General features: G+C 50.0%; 1 protein-coding gene across 1 annotated transcript in view; it reads left to right on the top strand.

Annotated features, from left to right (window-relative positions):
• The window catches only part of LOC142292394 (aldehyde dehydrogenase family 3 member B1-like), a 310,248-nt gene that overhangs the window by 1,434 nt on the left and 292,099 nt on the right, over positions 1 to 16,715 (top strand). Inside the window, exon 2 of the mRNA XM_075337741.1 lies at positions 3,403 to 3,577. Within this exon, the coding sequence (XP_075193856.1) occupies positions 3,419 to 3,577 (159 nt within the window). The 5' untranslated portion in view covers positions 3,403 to 3,418. The remainder of the gene's footprint in view (positions 1 to 3,402; positions 3,578 to 16,715) is intronic.

Here is a 16,715-nt window from a genome sequence, read left to right as displayed (position 1 = left end):
GTCGCGGGCGGGGGACAGACCACAACAGGGGGCCGCTCAAGGCGCTCGGATCCGGGCGGTTGCTGTGGCTCGAGTGGCAGCCGGATCTGGGGTCGCGCAGCCGTCAGTCACCCACGAGTGAAAAGGGGTTATTTACAGGGGATATAGTCTTTGTCTGTGACGCCACCCGTGGGTTGCGGTGATGATATGGGGGAGCCCGGGGCTGATGGAGCAGGGCAGCAAGGTGTGATCCCCTCCACAGGTAGGGGAGGTGTAGTCCCGGGGGCCAGGGTATTGTGAGGGGTTGCAGGGAGCAGTCTTAGGAGGCAGGAAGCAGGGAACTCACAGTTGGTGCTGGATGAGACTGTGCTGATGTGGAGGGTCAGTAAACACACAGTCCTATTGTAAACCAAGGCTGGATGTCAGTTGCCTCTGGAGGGGTGTGCTCGGGTCCCGCACACCGGTGACAGGGCAGGGGCCCTTCCTCCTGCACTTTTGTATTGTTTCTTTGTATGGTAACTAGTCCGCATGAAACGGGGTAAGTCCACTCCCTGTGTCTTTGCTGTGGGAGCTGTGGCTCGCGAGAACTAACCCTTGGGATCTCTAGGCACATGCAGACGCCCTATCCCCTGCGTTGGGATGCCGTCTCGCTCTATCCGGGCTGCTAATGGGACAAGATCTGGAATCTTGTCCCCTGCTGGTGAATTAGGAAGGTCCTTAAATCTGTCCTTGCTCTAAGGTCCAGGTACCCCGACTGTGCACGGCCTCCGGACCGGATTCCCGCTGTCAGCACCGGCGGGCTACAACCCTGCCCCGGTCCACTTTAGGTCTCCCGTGACTGGATCTCCGTCGCCTGTGGCCCTACTCTGCCGTCTGCCACCTAGTCAGCTCAGGTAGTCCTGGAGCTAAAAAACCCGACCACACTACACTCCTCTCACTTCCTCTATCAGCACTGAACTATCTTGTTCCCTCCCCTGACACTTCAAGACCCCTAGGTGGGCGTCACATCTGCCTGGCCCCTCCCACTGGTGTGTCCCTATTGTCCCGGGGGGGGGGGTGACTAGGCTTTTGTGGCTGGTGTTTGTACCTGTGTGTGGGATGTTGGTAGAATTCCAAGGAGAAGGTGATTCCTGCACCCTGAAGGGGTACAGTCATCTGTGACACCCTGATTTTGTCAGGGCATCACACTCACACAGCACGCTGCACACACGGCACGCTGCACACACAGCACACTAACACACAGCACACTTATGCCTGCTTTACGCAAGTCGATCTATCATGTGATAGCACGAGCGATCGTACCCGCCCCCGTCGTTTTTGCGTCACGGGCAAATCGCTGCCCATGGCGCACAAACTCGTTTAACCCCCGTCACACGCACTTACCTTCTGGACGACCTCGCTGTGGGCGACGAACGTCCAGTTCCTGAAGTGGGAGGGACGTTCGGCGTCACAGCGACGTCAGACGGCAGCCAGCCAATAGAAGCGGAGGGGCGGAGATGAGCGGGATGTAAACATCCCGCCCACCTCCTTCCTTCCACATAGCCGGCGGGTGCCGTGGGACGCAGATAAGCTGTGTTCATCATCCCCGGGGTGTCACACGGAGCAACACGGCAGATACCAGTATGCAGTGTGGACTGTAGGGCAGATACCAGTATGCAGTGTGGACTGTAGGGCAGATATCAGTATGCAGTGTGGACTGTAGGGCAGATACCAGTATGCAGTGTGGACTGTAGGGCAGATATCAGTATGCAGTGTGGACTGTAGGGCAGGTATCAGTATGCAGTGTGGACTGTAGGGCAGATACCAGTATGCAGTGTGGACTGTAGGGCAGATATCAGTATGCAGTGTGGACTGTAGGGCAGATACCAGTATGCAGTGTGGACTGTAGGGCAGATACCAGTATGCAGTGTGGACTGTAGGGCAGATATCAGTATGCAGTGTGGACTGTAGGGCAGGTATCAGTATGCAGTGTGGACTGTAGGGCAGGTATCAGTATGCAGTGTGGACTGTAGGGCAGGTATCAGTATGCAGTGTGGACTGTAGGGCAGATACCAGTATGCAGTGTGGACTGTAGGGCAGATATCAGTATGCAGTGTGGACTGTAGGGCAGATACCAGTATGCAGTGTGGACTGTAGGGCAGATACCAGTATGCAGTGTGGACTGTAGGGCAGATATCAGTATGCAGTGTGGACTGTAGGGCAGATACCAGTATGCAGTGTGGACTGTAGGGCAGATATCAGTATGCAGTGTGGACTGTAGGGCAGATACCAGTATGCAGTGTGGACTGTAGGGCAGATACCAGTATGCAGTGTGGACTGTAGGGCAGATATCAGTATGCAGTGTGGACTGTAGGGCAGATATCAGTATGCAGTGTGGACTGTAGGGCAGATACCAGTATGCAGTGTGGACTGTAGGGCAGATATCAGTATGCAGTGTGGACTGTAGGGCAGATATCAGTATGCAGTGTGGACTGTAGGGCAGATATCAGTATGCAGTGTGGACTGTAGGGCAGATACCAGTATGCAGTGTGGACTGTAGGGCAGATATCAGTATGCAGTGTGGACTGTAGGGCAGATACCAGTATGCAGTGTGGACTGTAGGGCAGATATCAGTATGCAGTGTGGACTGTAGGGCAGATATCAGTATGCAGTGTGGACTGTAGGGCAGATATCAGTATGCAGTGTGGCCTGTAGGGCAGATACCAGTATGCAGTGTGGACTGTAGGGCAGATATCAGTATGCAGTGTGGCCTGTAGGGCAGATATCAGTATGCAGTGTGGCCTGTAGGGCAGATACCAGTATGCAGTGTGGACTGTAGGGCAGATATCAGTATGCAGTGTGGACTGTAGGGCAGATATCAGTATGCAGTGTGGACTGTAGGGCAGATACCAGTATGCAGTGTGGACTGTAGGGCAGATATCAGTATGCAGTGTGGACTGTAGGGCAGATATCAGTATGCAGTGTGGACTGTAGGGCAGATATCAGTATGCAGTGTGGACTGTAGGGCAGATATCAGTATGCAGTGTGGACTGTAGGGCAGATATCAGTATGCAGTGTGGACTGTAGGGCAGATATCAGTATGCAGTGTGGACTGTAGGGCAGATATCAGTATGCAGTGTGGACTGTAGGGCAGATATCAGTATGCAGTGTGGACTGTAGGGCAGATATCAGTATGCAGTGTGGACTGTAGGGCAGATATCAGTATGCAGTGTGGACTGTAGGGCAGATATCAGTATGCAGTGTGGACTGTAGGGCAGGTATCAGTATGCAGTGTGGCCTGTAGGGCAGATACCAGTATGCAGTGTGGACTGTAGGGCAGATATCAGTATGCAGTGTGGACTGTAGGGCAGACATCTTTCTCATTACAGTGCACCGCTCCCAGTTACCGTACATAACTTCTTAATGTAGTTTCTATTCTTTCAGGTCCAGCAGCTTAAGAATGTCCTACGAAGACACGATCCAGCACCTGAGGCGCAGCTTCCGGGAGGGGAAGACGAGGTCCCCGGAATTCCGGATATCACAGCTGCAAGCTCTGAGCAAATTCCTGGAAGAAAATAAGAGCCAAATACTGGAAAGTCTGAAGAAAGATCTAAATAAGGTGAGCGAGGGCGACACCACGCTAAATAATGTGAGCGAGGGCGACACCACGCTAAATAATGTGAGCGAGGGCGACACCACGCTAAATAATGTGAGCGAGGGCGACACCACGCTAAATAATGTGAGCGAGGGCGACACCACACTAAATAATGTGAGCGAGGGCGACACCACACTAAATAATGTGAGCGAGGGCGACACCACGCTAAATAATGTGAGCGAGGGCGACACCACACTAAATAATGTGAGCGAGGGCGATACTACACTAAATAAGGTGAGCGAGGGTGATACTACACTAAATAATGTGAGCGAGGGCGACACCACACTAAATAATGTGAGCGAGGGCGACACCACGCTAAATAATGTGAGCGAGGGCGACACCACGCTAAATAATGTGAGCAAGGGCGACACCACGCTAAATAATGTGAGCGAGGGCGACACCACGCTAAATAATGTGAGCGAGGGCGACACCACACTAAATAATGTGAGCGAGGGCGATACTACACTAAATAAGGTGAGCGAGGGCGACACCACACTAAATAATGTGAGCGAGGGCAATACTACACCACACTAAATAATGTGAGCGAGGGCGACACCACACTAAATAATGTGAGCGAGGGCGATACTACACCACGCTAAATAATGTGAGCGAGGGCGACACCACGCTAAATAATGTGAGCGAGGGCGACACCACGCTAAATAATGTGAGCGAGGGCGACACCACGCTAAATAATGTGAGCGAGGGCGACACCACACTAAATAATGTGAGCGAGGGCGATACCACACTAAATAATGTGAGCGAGGGCGACACTACACCACACTAAATAATGTGAGCGAGGGCGACACCACACTAAATAATGTGAGCGAGGGCGACACCACACTAAATAATGTGAGCGAGGGCGACACCACACTAAATAATGTGAGCGAGGGCGATACTACACCACGCTAAATAATGTGAGCGAGGGCGACACCACGCTAAATAATGTGAGCGAGGGCGACACCACGCTAAATAATGTGAGCGAGGGCGACACCACGCTAAATAATGTGAGCGAGGGCGACACCACACTAAATAATGTGAGCAAGAGCGACACCACGCTAAATAATGTGAGCGAGGGCGACACCACGCTAAATAATGTGAGCGAGGGCGACACCACACTAAATAATGTGAGCGAGGGCGACACCACACTAAATAATGTGAGCGAGGGCGACACCACACTAAATAATGTGAGCGAGGGCGACACCACGCTAAATAATGTGAGCGAGGGCGCCACCACGCTAAATAATGTGAGCGAGGGCGACACCACACTAAATAATGTGAGCGAGGGCGACACCACACTAAATAATGTGAGCGAGGGCGACACCACACTAAAAAATGTGAGCGAGGGCGACACCACACTAAATAATGTGAGCGAGGGCGATACTACACTAAATAATGTGAGCGAGGGCGACACCACACTAAATAATGTGAGCGAAGGCGATACTACACCACACTAAATAATGTGAGCGAGGGCGACACCACGCTAAATAATGTGAGCGAGGGCGACACCACACTAAATAATGTGAGCGAGGGCGACACCACACTAAATAATGTGAGCGAGGGCGACACCACACTAAATAATGTGAGCGAGGGCGACACCACACTAAATAATGTGAGCGAGGGCGACACCACACTAAAAAATGTGAGCGAGGGCGACACCACACTAAATAATGTGAGCGAGGGCGACACCACGCTAAATAATGTGAGCGAGGGCGACATCACACTAAATAATGTGAGCGAGGGTGATACTACACTAAATAATGTGAGCGAGGGCTACACCACACTAAATAATGTGAGCGAGGGCGACACCACGCTAAATAATGTGAGCGAGGGCGACACCACACTAAATAATGTGAGCGAGGGCGATACTACACTAAATAATGTGAGCGAGGGCGACACCACACTAAATAATGTGAGCGAAGGCGATACTACACCACACTAAATAATGTGAGCGAGGGCGACACCACGCTAAATAATGTGAGCGAGGGCGACACCACGCTAAATAATGTGAGCGAGGGCGACACCACACTAAATAATGTGAGCGAGGGCGACACCACACTAAATAATGTGAGCGAGGGCGACACCACACTAAAAAATGTGAGCGAGGGCGACACCACACTAAAAAATGTGAGCGAGGGCGACACCACACTAAATAATGTGAGCGAGGGCGACACCACACTAAATAATGTGAGCGAAGGCGATACTACACCACACTAAATAATGTGAGCGAGGGCGACACCACACTAAATAATGTGAGCGAGGGCGACACCACACTAAATAATGTGAGCGAGGGCGACACCACACTAAATAATGTGAGCGAGGGCGATACCACACTAAATAATGTGAGCGAGGGCGATACTACACTAAATAATGTGAGCGAGGGCGACACCACACTAAATAATGTGAGCGAGGGCGACACCACACTAAATAATGTGAGCGAGGGCGACACCACACTAAATAATGTGAGCGAGGGCGACACCACACTAAATAATGTGAGCGAGGGCGACACCACGCTAAATAATGTGAGCGAGGGCGTTACTACACTAAATAATGTGAGCGAGGGCGATACTACACTAAATAATGTGAGCGAGGGCGACACCACACTAAATAATGTGAGCGAGGGCGACACCACGCTAAATAATGTGAGCAAGGGCGACACCACACTAAATAATGTGAGCGAGGGCGACACCACGCTAAATAATGTGAGCGAGGGCGACACCACACTAAATAATGTGAGCGAGGGCGACACCACACTAAATAATGTGAGCGAGGGCGACACCACACTAAATAATGTGAGCGAGGGCGACACCACACTAAATAATGTGAGCGAGGGCGACACCACACTAAATAATGTGAGCGAGGGCAATACTACACCACACTAAATAATGTGAGCGAGGGCGACACCACACTAAATAATGTGAGCGAGGGCGACACCACACTAAATAATGTGAGCGAGGGCGATACTACACTAAATAATGTGAGCGATGGCGACACCACACTAAATAATGTGAGCAAGGGCGACACCACGCTAAATAATGTGAGCGAGGGCGATACTACACTAAATAATGTGAGCGAGGGCAATACTACACCACACTAAATAATGTGAGCGAGGGCGACACCACGCTAAATAATGTGAGCGAGGGCGATACTACACTAAATAATGTGAGCGAGGGCGACACCACACTAAATAATGTGAGCGAGGGCGACACCACACTAAATAATGTGAGCGAGGGCGACACCACACTAAATAATGTGAGCGAGGGCGACACCACGCTAAATAATGTGAGCGAGGGCGACACCACACTAAATAATGTGAGCGAGGGCGACACCACACTAAATAATGTGAGCGAGGGCGACACCACACTAAATAATGTGAGCGAGGGCGACACCACACTAAATAATGTGAGCGAGGGCGACACCACACTAAATAATGTGAGCGAGGGCGACACCACACTAAATAATGTGAGCGAGGGCGACACCACACTAAATAATGTGAGCGAGGGCGACACCACGCTAAATAATGTGAGCGAGGGCGACACCACGCTAAATAATGTGAGCGAGGGCGACACCACGCTAAATAATGTGAGCGAGGGCGACACCACGCTAAATAATGTGAGCGAGGGCGACACCACACTAAATAATGTGAGCGAGGGCGACACCACACTAAATAATGTGAGCGAGGGCGACACCACACTAAAAAATGTGAGCGAGGGCGACACCACACTAAATAATGTGAGCGAGGGCGATATTACACTATATAATGTGAGCGAGGGCGACATCACACTAAATAATGTGAGCGAGGGCGACACCACACTAAAAAATGTGAGCGAGGGCGACACCACACTAAATAATGTGAGCGAGGGCGACACCACACTATATAATGTGAGCGAGGGCGACATCACACTAAATAATGTGAGCGAGGGCGACACCACACTAAATAATGTGAGCGAGGGCGACACCACACTATATAATGTGAGCGAGGGCGACACCACACTAAATAATGTGAGCTAGGGCGACACCACACTAAATAATGTGAGCGAGGGCGATACTACACTAAATAATGTGAGCAAGGGCGACACCACACTAAATAATGTGAGCGAGGGCGACACCACACTAAATAATGTGAGCGAGGGCGATACTACACTAAATAATGTGAGCGAGGGCGACACCACACTAAATAATGTGAGCGAGGGCGACACCACACTAAATAATGTGAGCGAGGGCGATACTACACTAAATAATGTGAGCGAGGGCGACACCACACTAAATAATGTGAGCGAGGGCGATACTACACCACACTAAATAATGTGAGCGAGGGCGACACCACACTAAATAATGTGAGCGAGGGCGATACCACACTAAATAATGTGAGCGAGGGCGACACCACACTAAATAATGTGAGCGAGGGCGACACCACACTAAATAATGTGAGCGAGGGTGACACCACACTAAATAATGTGAGCGAGGGCGACACCACGCTAAATAATGTGAGCGAGGGCGACACCACGCTAAATAATGTGAGCGAGGGCGACACCACGCTAAATAATGTGAGCGAGGGCGATACCACGCTAAATAATGTGAGCGAGGGCGACACCACACTAAATAATGTGAGCGAGGGTGACACCACACTAAATAATGTGAGCGAGGGCGACACCACACTAAATAAGGTGAGCAAGGGCGACATCACACTAAATAATGTGAGCGAGGGCGACACCACACTAAATAATGTGAGCGAGGGCGACACTACGCTAAATAATGTGAGCGAGGGCGACACCACGCTAAATAATGTGAGCGAGGGCGACACCACGCTAAATAATGTGAGCGAGGGCGACACCACACTAAATAATGTGAGCGAGGGCGACACCACACTAAATAATGTGAGAGAGGGCGACACCACACTAAATAATGTGAGCGAGGGCGATACCACACTAAATAATGTGAGCGAGGGCGACACCACACTAAATAATGTGAGCGAGGGCGACACCACACTAAATAATGTGAGCGAGGGCGACACCACGCTAAATAATGTGAGCGAGGGCAACACCACACTAAATAATGTGAGCGAGGGCGACACCACACTAAATAATGTGAGCGAGGGCGATACTACACTAAATAATGTGAGCGAGGGCGACACCACACTAAATAATGTGAGCGAGGGAGACACCACACTAAATAATGTGAGCGAGGGCGACACCACACTAAATAATGTGAGCGAGGGCGACACCACACTAAATAATGTGAGCGAGGGCGACACCACGCTAAATAATGTGAGCGAGGGCGATACTACACTAAATAATGTGAGCGAGGGCGATACTACACTAAATAATGTGAGCGAGGGCGATACTACACTAAATAATGTGAGCGAGGGCGATACTACACTAAATAATGTGAGCGAGGGTGACACCACGCTAAATAATGTGAGCGAGGGCGACACCACGCTAAATAATGTGAGCGAGGGCGATACTACACTAAATAATGTGAGCGAGGGTGACACCACGCTAAATAATGTGAGCGAGGGCGACACCACACTAAATAATGTGAGCGAGGGCGACACCACACTAAATAATGTGAGCGAGGGCGATACTACACTAAATAATGTGAGCGAGGGTGACACCACGCTAAATAATGTGAGCGAGGGCGACACCACGCTAAATAATGTGAGCGAGGGCGACACCACACTAAATAATGTGAGAGAGGGCGACACCACACTAAATAATGTGAGCGAGGGCGACACCACGCTAAATAATGTGAGCGAGGGCGACACCACGCTAAATAATGTGAGCGAGGGCGACACCACGCAAAATAATGTGAGCGAGGGCGATACTACACTAAATAATGTGAGCGAGGGCGATACTACACTAAATAATGTGAGCGAGGGCGACACCACGCTAAATAATGTGAGCGAGGGTGATACTACACTAAATAATGTGAGCGAGGGCGATACCACACTAAATAATGTGAGCGAGGGTGACACCACACTAAATAATGTGAGCGAGGGCGACACCACACTAAATAATGTGAGCGAGGGCGATACTACACTAAATGTGAGCGAGGGCGACACCACACTAAATAATGTGAGCGAGGGCGACACCACGCTAAATAATGTGAGCGAGGGCGACACCACACTAAATAATGTGAGCGAGGGCGATACTACACTAAATGTGAGCGAGGGCGACACCACACTAAATAATGTGAGCGAGGGCGATACTACACTAAATAATGTGAGCGAGGGCGACACCACACTAAATAATGTGAGCGAGGGCGATACTACACTAAATAATGTGAGCGAGGGCGACACCACACTAAATAATGTGAGCGAGGGCGACACCACACTAAATAATGTGAGCGAGGGCGATACTACACTAAATGTGAGCGAGGGCGACACCACACTAAATAATGTGAGCGAGGGCGACACCACGCTAAATAATGTGAGCGAGGGCGACACCACACTAAATAATGTGAGCGAGGGCGACACCACGCTAAATAATGTGAGCGAGGGCGACACCACGCTAAATAATGTGAGCGAGGGCGATACTACACTAAATAATGTGAGCGAGGGCGACACCACGCTAAATAATGTGAGCGAGGGCGATACTACACTAAATAATGTGAGCGAGGGCGATACTACACCACACTAAATAATGTGAGCGAGGGCGACACCACGCTAAATAATGTGAGCGAGGGCGACATCACACTAAATAATGTGAGCGAGGGCGACACCACACTAAATAATGTGAGCGAGGGCGACACCACACTAAATAATGTGAGCGAGGGCGACACCACACTAAATAATGTGAGCGAGGGCGACACCACACTAAATAATGTGAGCGAGGGTGATACTACACTAAATAATGTGAGCGAGGGCGACATCACACTAAATAATGTGAGCGAGGGCGACACCACACTAAATAATGTGAGCGAGGGCGACACCACACTAAATAATGTGAGCGAGGGCGACACCACACTAAATAATGTGAGCGAGGGCGACACCACACTAAATAATGTGAGCGAGGGTGATACTACACTAAATAATGTGAGCGAGGGCGACACCACACTAAATAATGTGAGCGAGGGCGACACCACACTAAATAATGTGAGCGAGGGCGATACTACACTAAATAATGTGAGCGAGGGCGACACCATGCTAAATAATGTGAGCGAGGGCGACACCACACTAAATAATGTGAGCGAGGGCGATACTACACTAAATAATGTGAGCGAGGGCGACACCACACTAAATAATGTGAGCGAGGGCGACACCACACTAAATAATGTGAGCGAGGGCGACACCACACTAAATAATGTGAGCGAGGGCGATACTACACTAAATAATGTGAGCGAGGGCGACACCACACTAAATAATGTGAGCGAGGGCGACACCACACTAAATAATGTGAGCGAGGGCGACACCACACTAAATAATGTGAGCGAGGGCGATACTACACCACACTAAATAATGTGAGCGAGGGCGACACCACACTAAATAATGTGAGCGAGGGCGACACCACACTAAATAATGTGAGCGAGGGCGACACCACACTAAATAATGTGAGCGAGGGCGACACCACACTAAATAATGTGAGCGAGGGTGATACTACACTAAATAATGTGAGCGAGGGCGACACCACACTAAATAATGTGAGCGAGGGCGACACCACACTAAATAATGTGAGCGAGGGCGATACTACACTAAATAATGTGAGCGAGGGCGACACCACACTAAATAATGTGAGCAAGGGCGACACCACACTAAATAATGTGAGCGAGGGCGACACCACACCACACTAAATAATGTGAGCGAGGGCGACACCACACTAAATAATGTGAGCGAGGGCGACACCACGCTAAATAATGTGAGCGAGAGCGACACCACGCTAAATAATGTGAAAGAGGGCGATACTACACTAAATAATGTGAAAGAGGGCGACACCACACTAAATAATGTGAGCGAGAGCGACACCACGCTAAATAATGTGAGCGAGGGCGACACCACGCTAAATAATGTGAAAGAGGGCGATACTACACTAAATAATGTGAAAGAGGGCGACACCACACTAAATAATGTGAGCGAGGGCGACACCACGCTAAATAATGTGAGCGAGGGCGACACCACGCTAAATAATGTGAAAGAGGGCGACACCACACTAAATAATGTGAGCGAGGGCGACACCACACTAAATAATGTGAGCGAGGGCGACACCACACTAAATAATGTGAGCGAGGGCGACACCACGCTAAATAATGTGAGCGAGGGCGACACCACACTAAATAATGTGAGCGAGGGCGATACTACACCACACTAAATAATGTGAGCGAGGGCGACACCACACTAAATAATGTGAGCGAGGGCGACACCACGCTAAATAATGTGAAAGAGGGCGATACTACACTAAATAATGTGAAAGAGGGCGACACCACACTAAATAATGTGAGCGAGGGCGACACCACGCTAAATAATGTGAGCGAGGGCGACACCACGCTAAATAATGTGAAAGAGGGCGACACTACACTAAATAATGTGAGCGAGGGCGACACCACACTAAATAATGTGAGCGAGGGCGACACCACACTAAATAATGTGAGCGAGGGCGACACCACACTAAATAATGTGAGCGAGGGCGACACCACGCTAAATAATGTGAGCGAGGGCGACACCACACTAAATAATGTGAGCGAGGGCGATACTACACCACACTAAATAATGTGAGCGAGGGCGACACCACACTAAATAATGTGAGCGAGGGCGACACCACGCTAAATAATGTGAAAGAGGGCGATACTACACTAAATAATGTGAAAGAGGGCGACACCACACTAAATAATGTGAGCGAGGGCGACACCACGCTAAATAATGTGAGCGAGGGCGACACCACGCTAAATAATGTGAAAGAGGGCGATACTACACTAAATAATGTGAGCGAGGGCGACACCACACTAAATAATGTGAGCGAGGGCGACACCACACTAAATAATGTGAGCGAGGGCGACACCACACTAAATAATGTGAGCGAGGGCGACACCACGCTAAATAATGTGAGCGAGGGCGACACCACACTAAATAATGTGAGCGAGGGCGATACTACACCACACTAAATAATGTGAGCGAGGGCGACACCACGCTAAATAATGTGAGCGAGGGCGATACTACACTAAATAATGTGAGCGAGGGCGACACCACGCTAAATAATGTGAGCGAGGGCGATACCACGCTAAATAATGTGAGCGAGGGCGACACCACACTAAATAATGTGAGCGAGGGCGATACTACACTAAATAATGTGAGCGAGGGCGACACCACGCTAAATAATGTGAGCGAGGGCGATACTACACTAAATAATGTGAGCGAGGGCGATACTACACCACACTAAATAATGTGAGCGAGGGCGACACCACACTAAATAATGTGAGCGAGGGCGACACCACACTAAATAATGTGAGCGAGGGCGATACTACACTAAATAATGTGAGCGAGGGCGACACCACACTAAATAATGTGAGCGAGGGCGACACCACACTAAATAATGTGAGCGAGGGCGATACTACACTAAATAATGTGAGCGAGGGCGACACCACACTAAATAATGTGAGCGAGGGCGACACCACGCTAAATAATGTGAGCGAGGGCGACACCACGCTAAATAATGTGAGCGAGGGCGACACCACACTAAATAATGTGAGCGAGGGCGACACCACGCTAAATAATGTGAGCGAGGGCGATACTACACCACACTAAATAATGTGAGCGAGGCTGATACTACACCACACTAAATAATGTGAGCGAGGGCGACACCACGCTAAATAATGTGAGCGAGGGCGATACCACGCTAAATAATGTGAACGAGGGCGATACTACACTAAATAATGTGAGCGAGGGCGACACCACGCTAAATAATGTGAGCGAGGGCGATACTACACTAAATAATGTGAGCGAGGGCGACACCACGCTAAATAATGTGAGCGAGGGCGATACCACGCTAAATAATGTGAGCGAGGGCGATACTACACTAAATAATGTGAGCGAGGGCGACACCACGCTAAATAATGTGAGCGAGGGCGACACCACGCTAAATAATGTGAGCGAGGGCGACACCACGCTAAATAATGTGAGCGAGGGCGACACCACACTAAATAATGTGAGCGAGGGCGACACCACACTAAATAATGTGAGCGAGGGCGATACTACACTAAATAATGTGAGCGAGGGCGATACTACACTAAATAATGTGAGCGAGGGCGACACCACACTAAATAATGTGAGCGAGGGCGACACCACACTAAATAATGTGAGCGAGGGCGACACCACACTAAATAATGTGAGCGAGGGCGACACCACACTAAATAATGTGAGCGAGGGCGACACCACACTAAATAATGTGAGCGAGGGCGACACCACACTAAATAATGTGAGCGAGGGCGACACCACACTAAATAATGTGAGCGAGGGCGACACCACACTAAATAATGTGAGCGAGGGCGATACTACACTAAATAATGTGAGCGAGGGCGACACCACACTAAATAATGTGAGCGAGGGCGACACCACACTAAATAATGTGAGCGAGGGCGACACCACACTAAATAATGTGAGCGAGGGCGACACCACACTAAATAATGTGAGCGAGGGCGACACCACACTAAATAATGTGAGCGAGGGCGACACCACACTAAATAATGTGAGCGAGGGCGACACCACACTAAATAATGTGAGCGAGGGCGACACCACACTAAATAATGTGAGCGAGGGCGACACCACACTAAATAATGTGAGCGAGGGCGACACCACACTAAATAATGTGAGCGAGGGCGACACCACACTAAATAATGTGAGCGAGGGCGATACCACACTAAATAATGTGAGCGAGGGTGACACCACACTAAATAATGTGAGCGAGGGCGACACCACGCTAAATAATGTGAGCAAGGGCGACACCACACTAAATAATGTGAGCGAGGGCGATACTACACTAAATAATGTGAGCGAGGGCGATACTACACCACACTAAATAATGTGAGCGAGGGCGACACCACACTAAATAATGTGAGCGAGGGTGATACTACACTAAATAATGTGAGCGAGGGCGATACTACACTAAATAATGTGAGCGAGGGCGATACTACACCACACTAAATAATGTGAGCGAGGGCGACACCACGCTAAATAATGTGAGCGAGGGCGATACCACACTAAATAATGTGAGCGAGGGCGACACCACACTAAATAATGTGAGCGAGGGCGACACCACACTAAATAATGTGAGCGAGGGTGACACCACACTAAATAATGTGAGCGAGGGCGACACCACACTAAATAATGTGAGCGAGGGCGACACCACACTAAATAATGTGAGCGAGGGCGACACCACGCTAAATAATGTGAGCGAGGGCGACACCACGCTAAATAATGTGAGCGAGGGCGACACCACACTAAATAATGTGAGCGAGGGCGATACCACACTAAATAATGTGAGCGAGGGCGACACTACACTAAATAATGTGAACGAGGGCGACACCACACTAAATAATGTGAGCGAGGGTGACACCACACTAAATAATGTGATCGAGGGTGACACCACACTAAATAATGTGAGCGAGGGCGACACCACACTAAATAATGTGAACGAGGGTGACACCACACTAAATAATGTGAGCGAGGGCGACACCACACTAAATAATGTGAGCGAGGCTGATACTACACCACACTAAATAATGTGAGCGAGGGCGACACCACGCTAAATAATGTGAGCGAGGGCGATACCACGCTAAATAATGTGAGCGAGGGCGATACTACACTAAATAATGTGAGCGAGGGCGACACCACGCTAAATAATGTGAGCGAGGGCGATACCACGCTAAATAATGTGAGCGAGGGCGACACCACACTAAATAATGTGAGCGAGGGCGACACCACGCTAAATAATGTGAGCGAGGGCGACACCACACTAAATAATGTGAGCGAGGGCGATACTACACTAAATAATGTGAGCGAGGGCGACACCACACTAAATAATGTGACCGAGGGCGACACCACGCTAAATAATGTGAGCGAGGGCGACACCACACTAAATAATGTGACCGAGGGCGACACCACACTAAATAATGTGAGCGAGGGCGACACCACACTAAATAATGTGAGCGAGGGCGACACCACACTAAATAATGTGAGCGAGGGCGACACCACACTAAATAATGTGAGCGAGGGCGACACCACGCTAAATAATGTGAGCGAGGGCGATACCACACTAAATAATGTGAGCGAGGGCGACACCACACTAAATAATGTGAGCGAGGGCGGCACCACACTAAATAATGTGAGCGAGGGCGACACCACACTAAATAATGTGAGCGAGGGCGACACCACACTAAATAATGTGAGCGAGGGCGATACCACACTAAATAATGTGAGCGAGGGCGACACCACACTAAATAATGTGAGCGAGGGCGACACCACACTAAATAATGTGAGCGAGGGCGACACCACACTAAATAATGTGAGCGAGGGCGACACCACACTAAAAAATGTGAGCGAGGGCGACACCACACTAAATAATGTGAGCGAGGGCGACACCACACTAAATGTGAGCGAGGGCGACACCACACTAAATAATGTGAGCGAGGGCGACACCACACTAAAAAATGTGAGCGAGGGCGACACCACGCTAAATAATGTGAGCGAGGGCGACACCACGCTAAATAATGTGAGCGAGGGCGACACCACACTAAATAATGTGAGCGAGGGGGACACTACACCACACTAAATAATGTGAGCGAGGGCGACACCACACTAAATAATGTGAGCGAGGGCGATACTACACTAAATAATGTGAGCGAGGGCGACACCACACTAAATAATGTGAGCGAGGGCGACACCACACTAAATAATGTGAGCGAGGGCGACACCACGCTAAATAATGTGAGCGAGGGCGACACCACACTAAATAATGTGAGCGAGGGCGACACCACACTAAATAATGTGAGCGAGGGCGACACCACACTAAAAAATGTGAGCGAGGGCGACACCACACTAAATGTGAGCGAGGGCGACACCACACTAAATAATGTGAGCGAGGGCGACACCACACTAAATGTGAGCGAGGGCGACACCACA

Source organism: Anomaloglossus baeobatrachus, chromosome 2, assembly GCF_048569485.1.
Source record: "Anomaloglossus baeobatrachus isolate aAnoBae1 chromosome 2, aAnoBae1.hap1, whole genome shotgun sequence".
Classification (NCBI taxonomy): domain Eukaryota; kingdom Metazoa; phylum Chordata; class Amphibia; order Anura; family Aromobatidae; genus Anomaloglossus; species Anomaloglossus baeobatrachus.
Note: the sequence above shows the minus strand (reverse complement) of the source record. Positions and strands in the feature narration are given on the sequence as shown.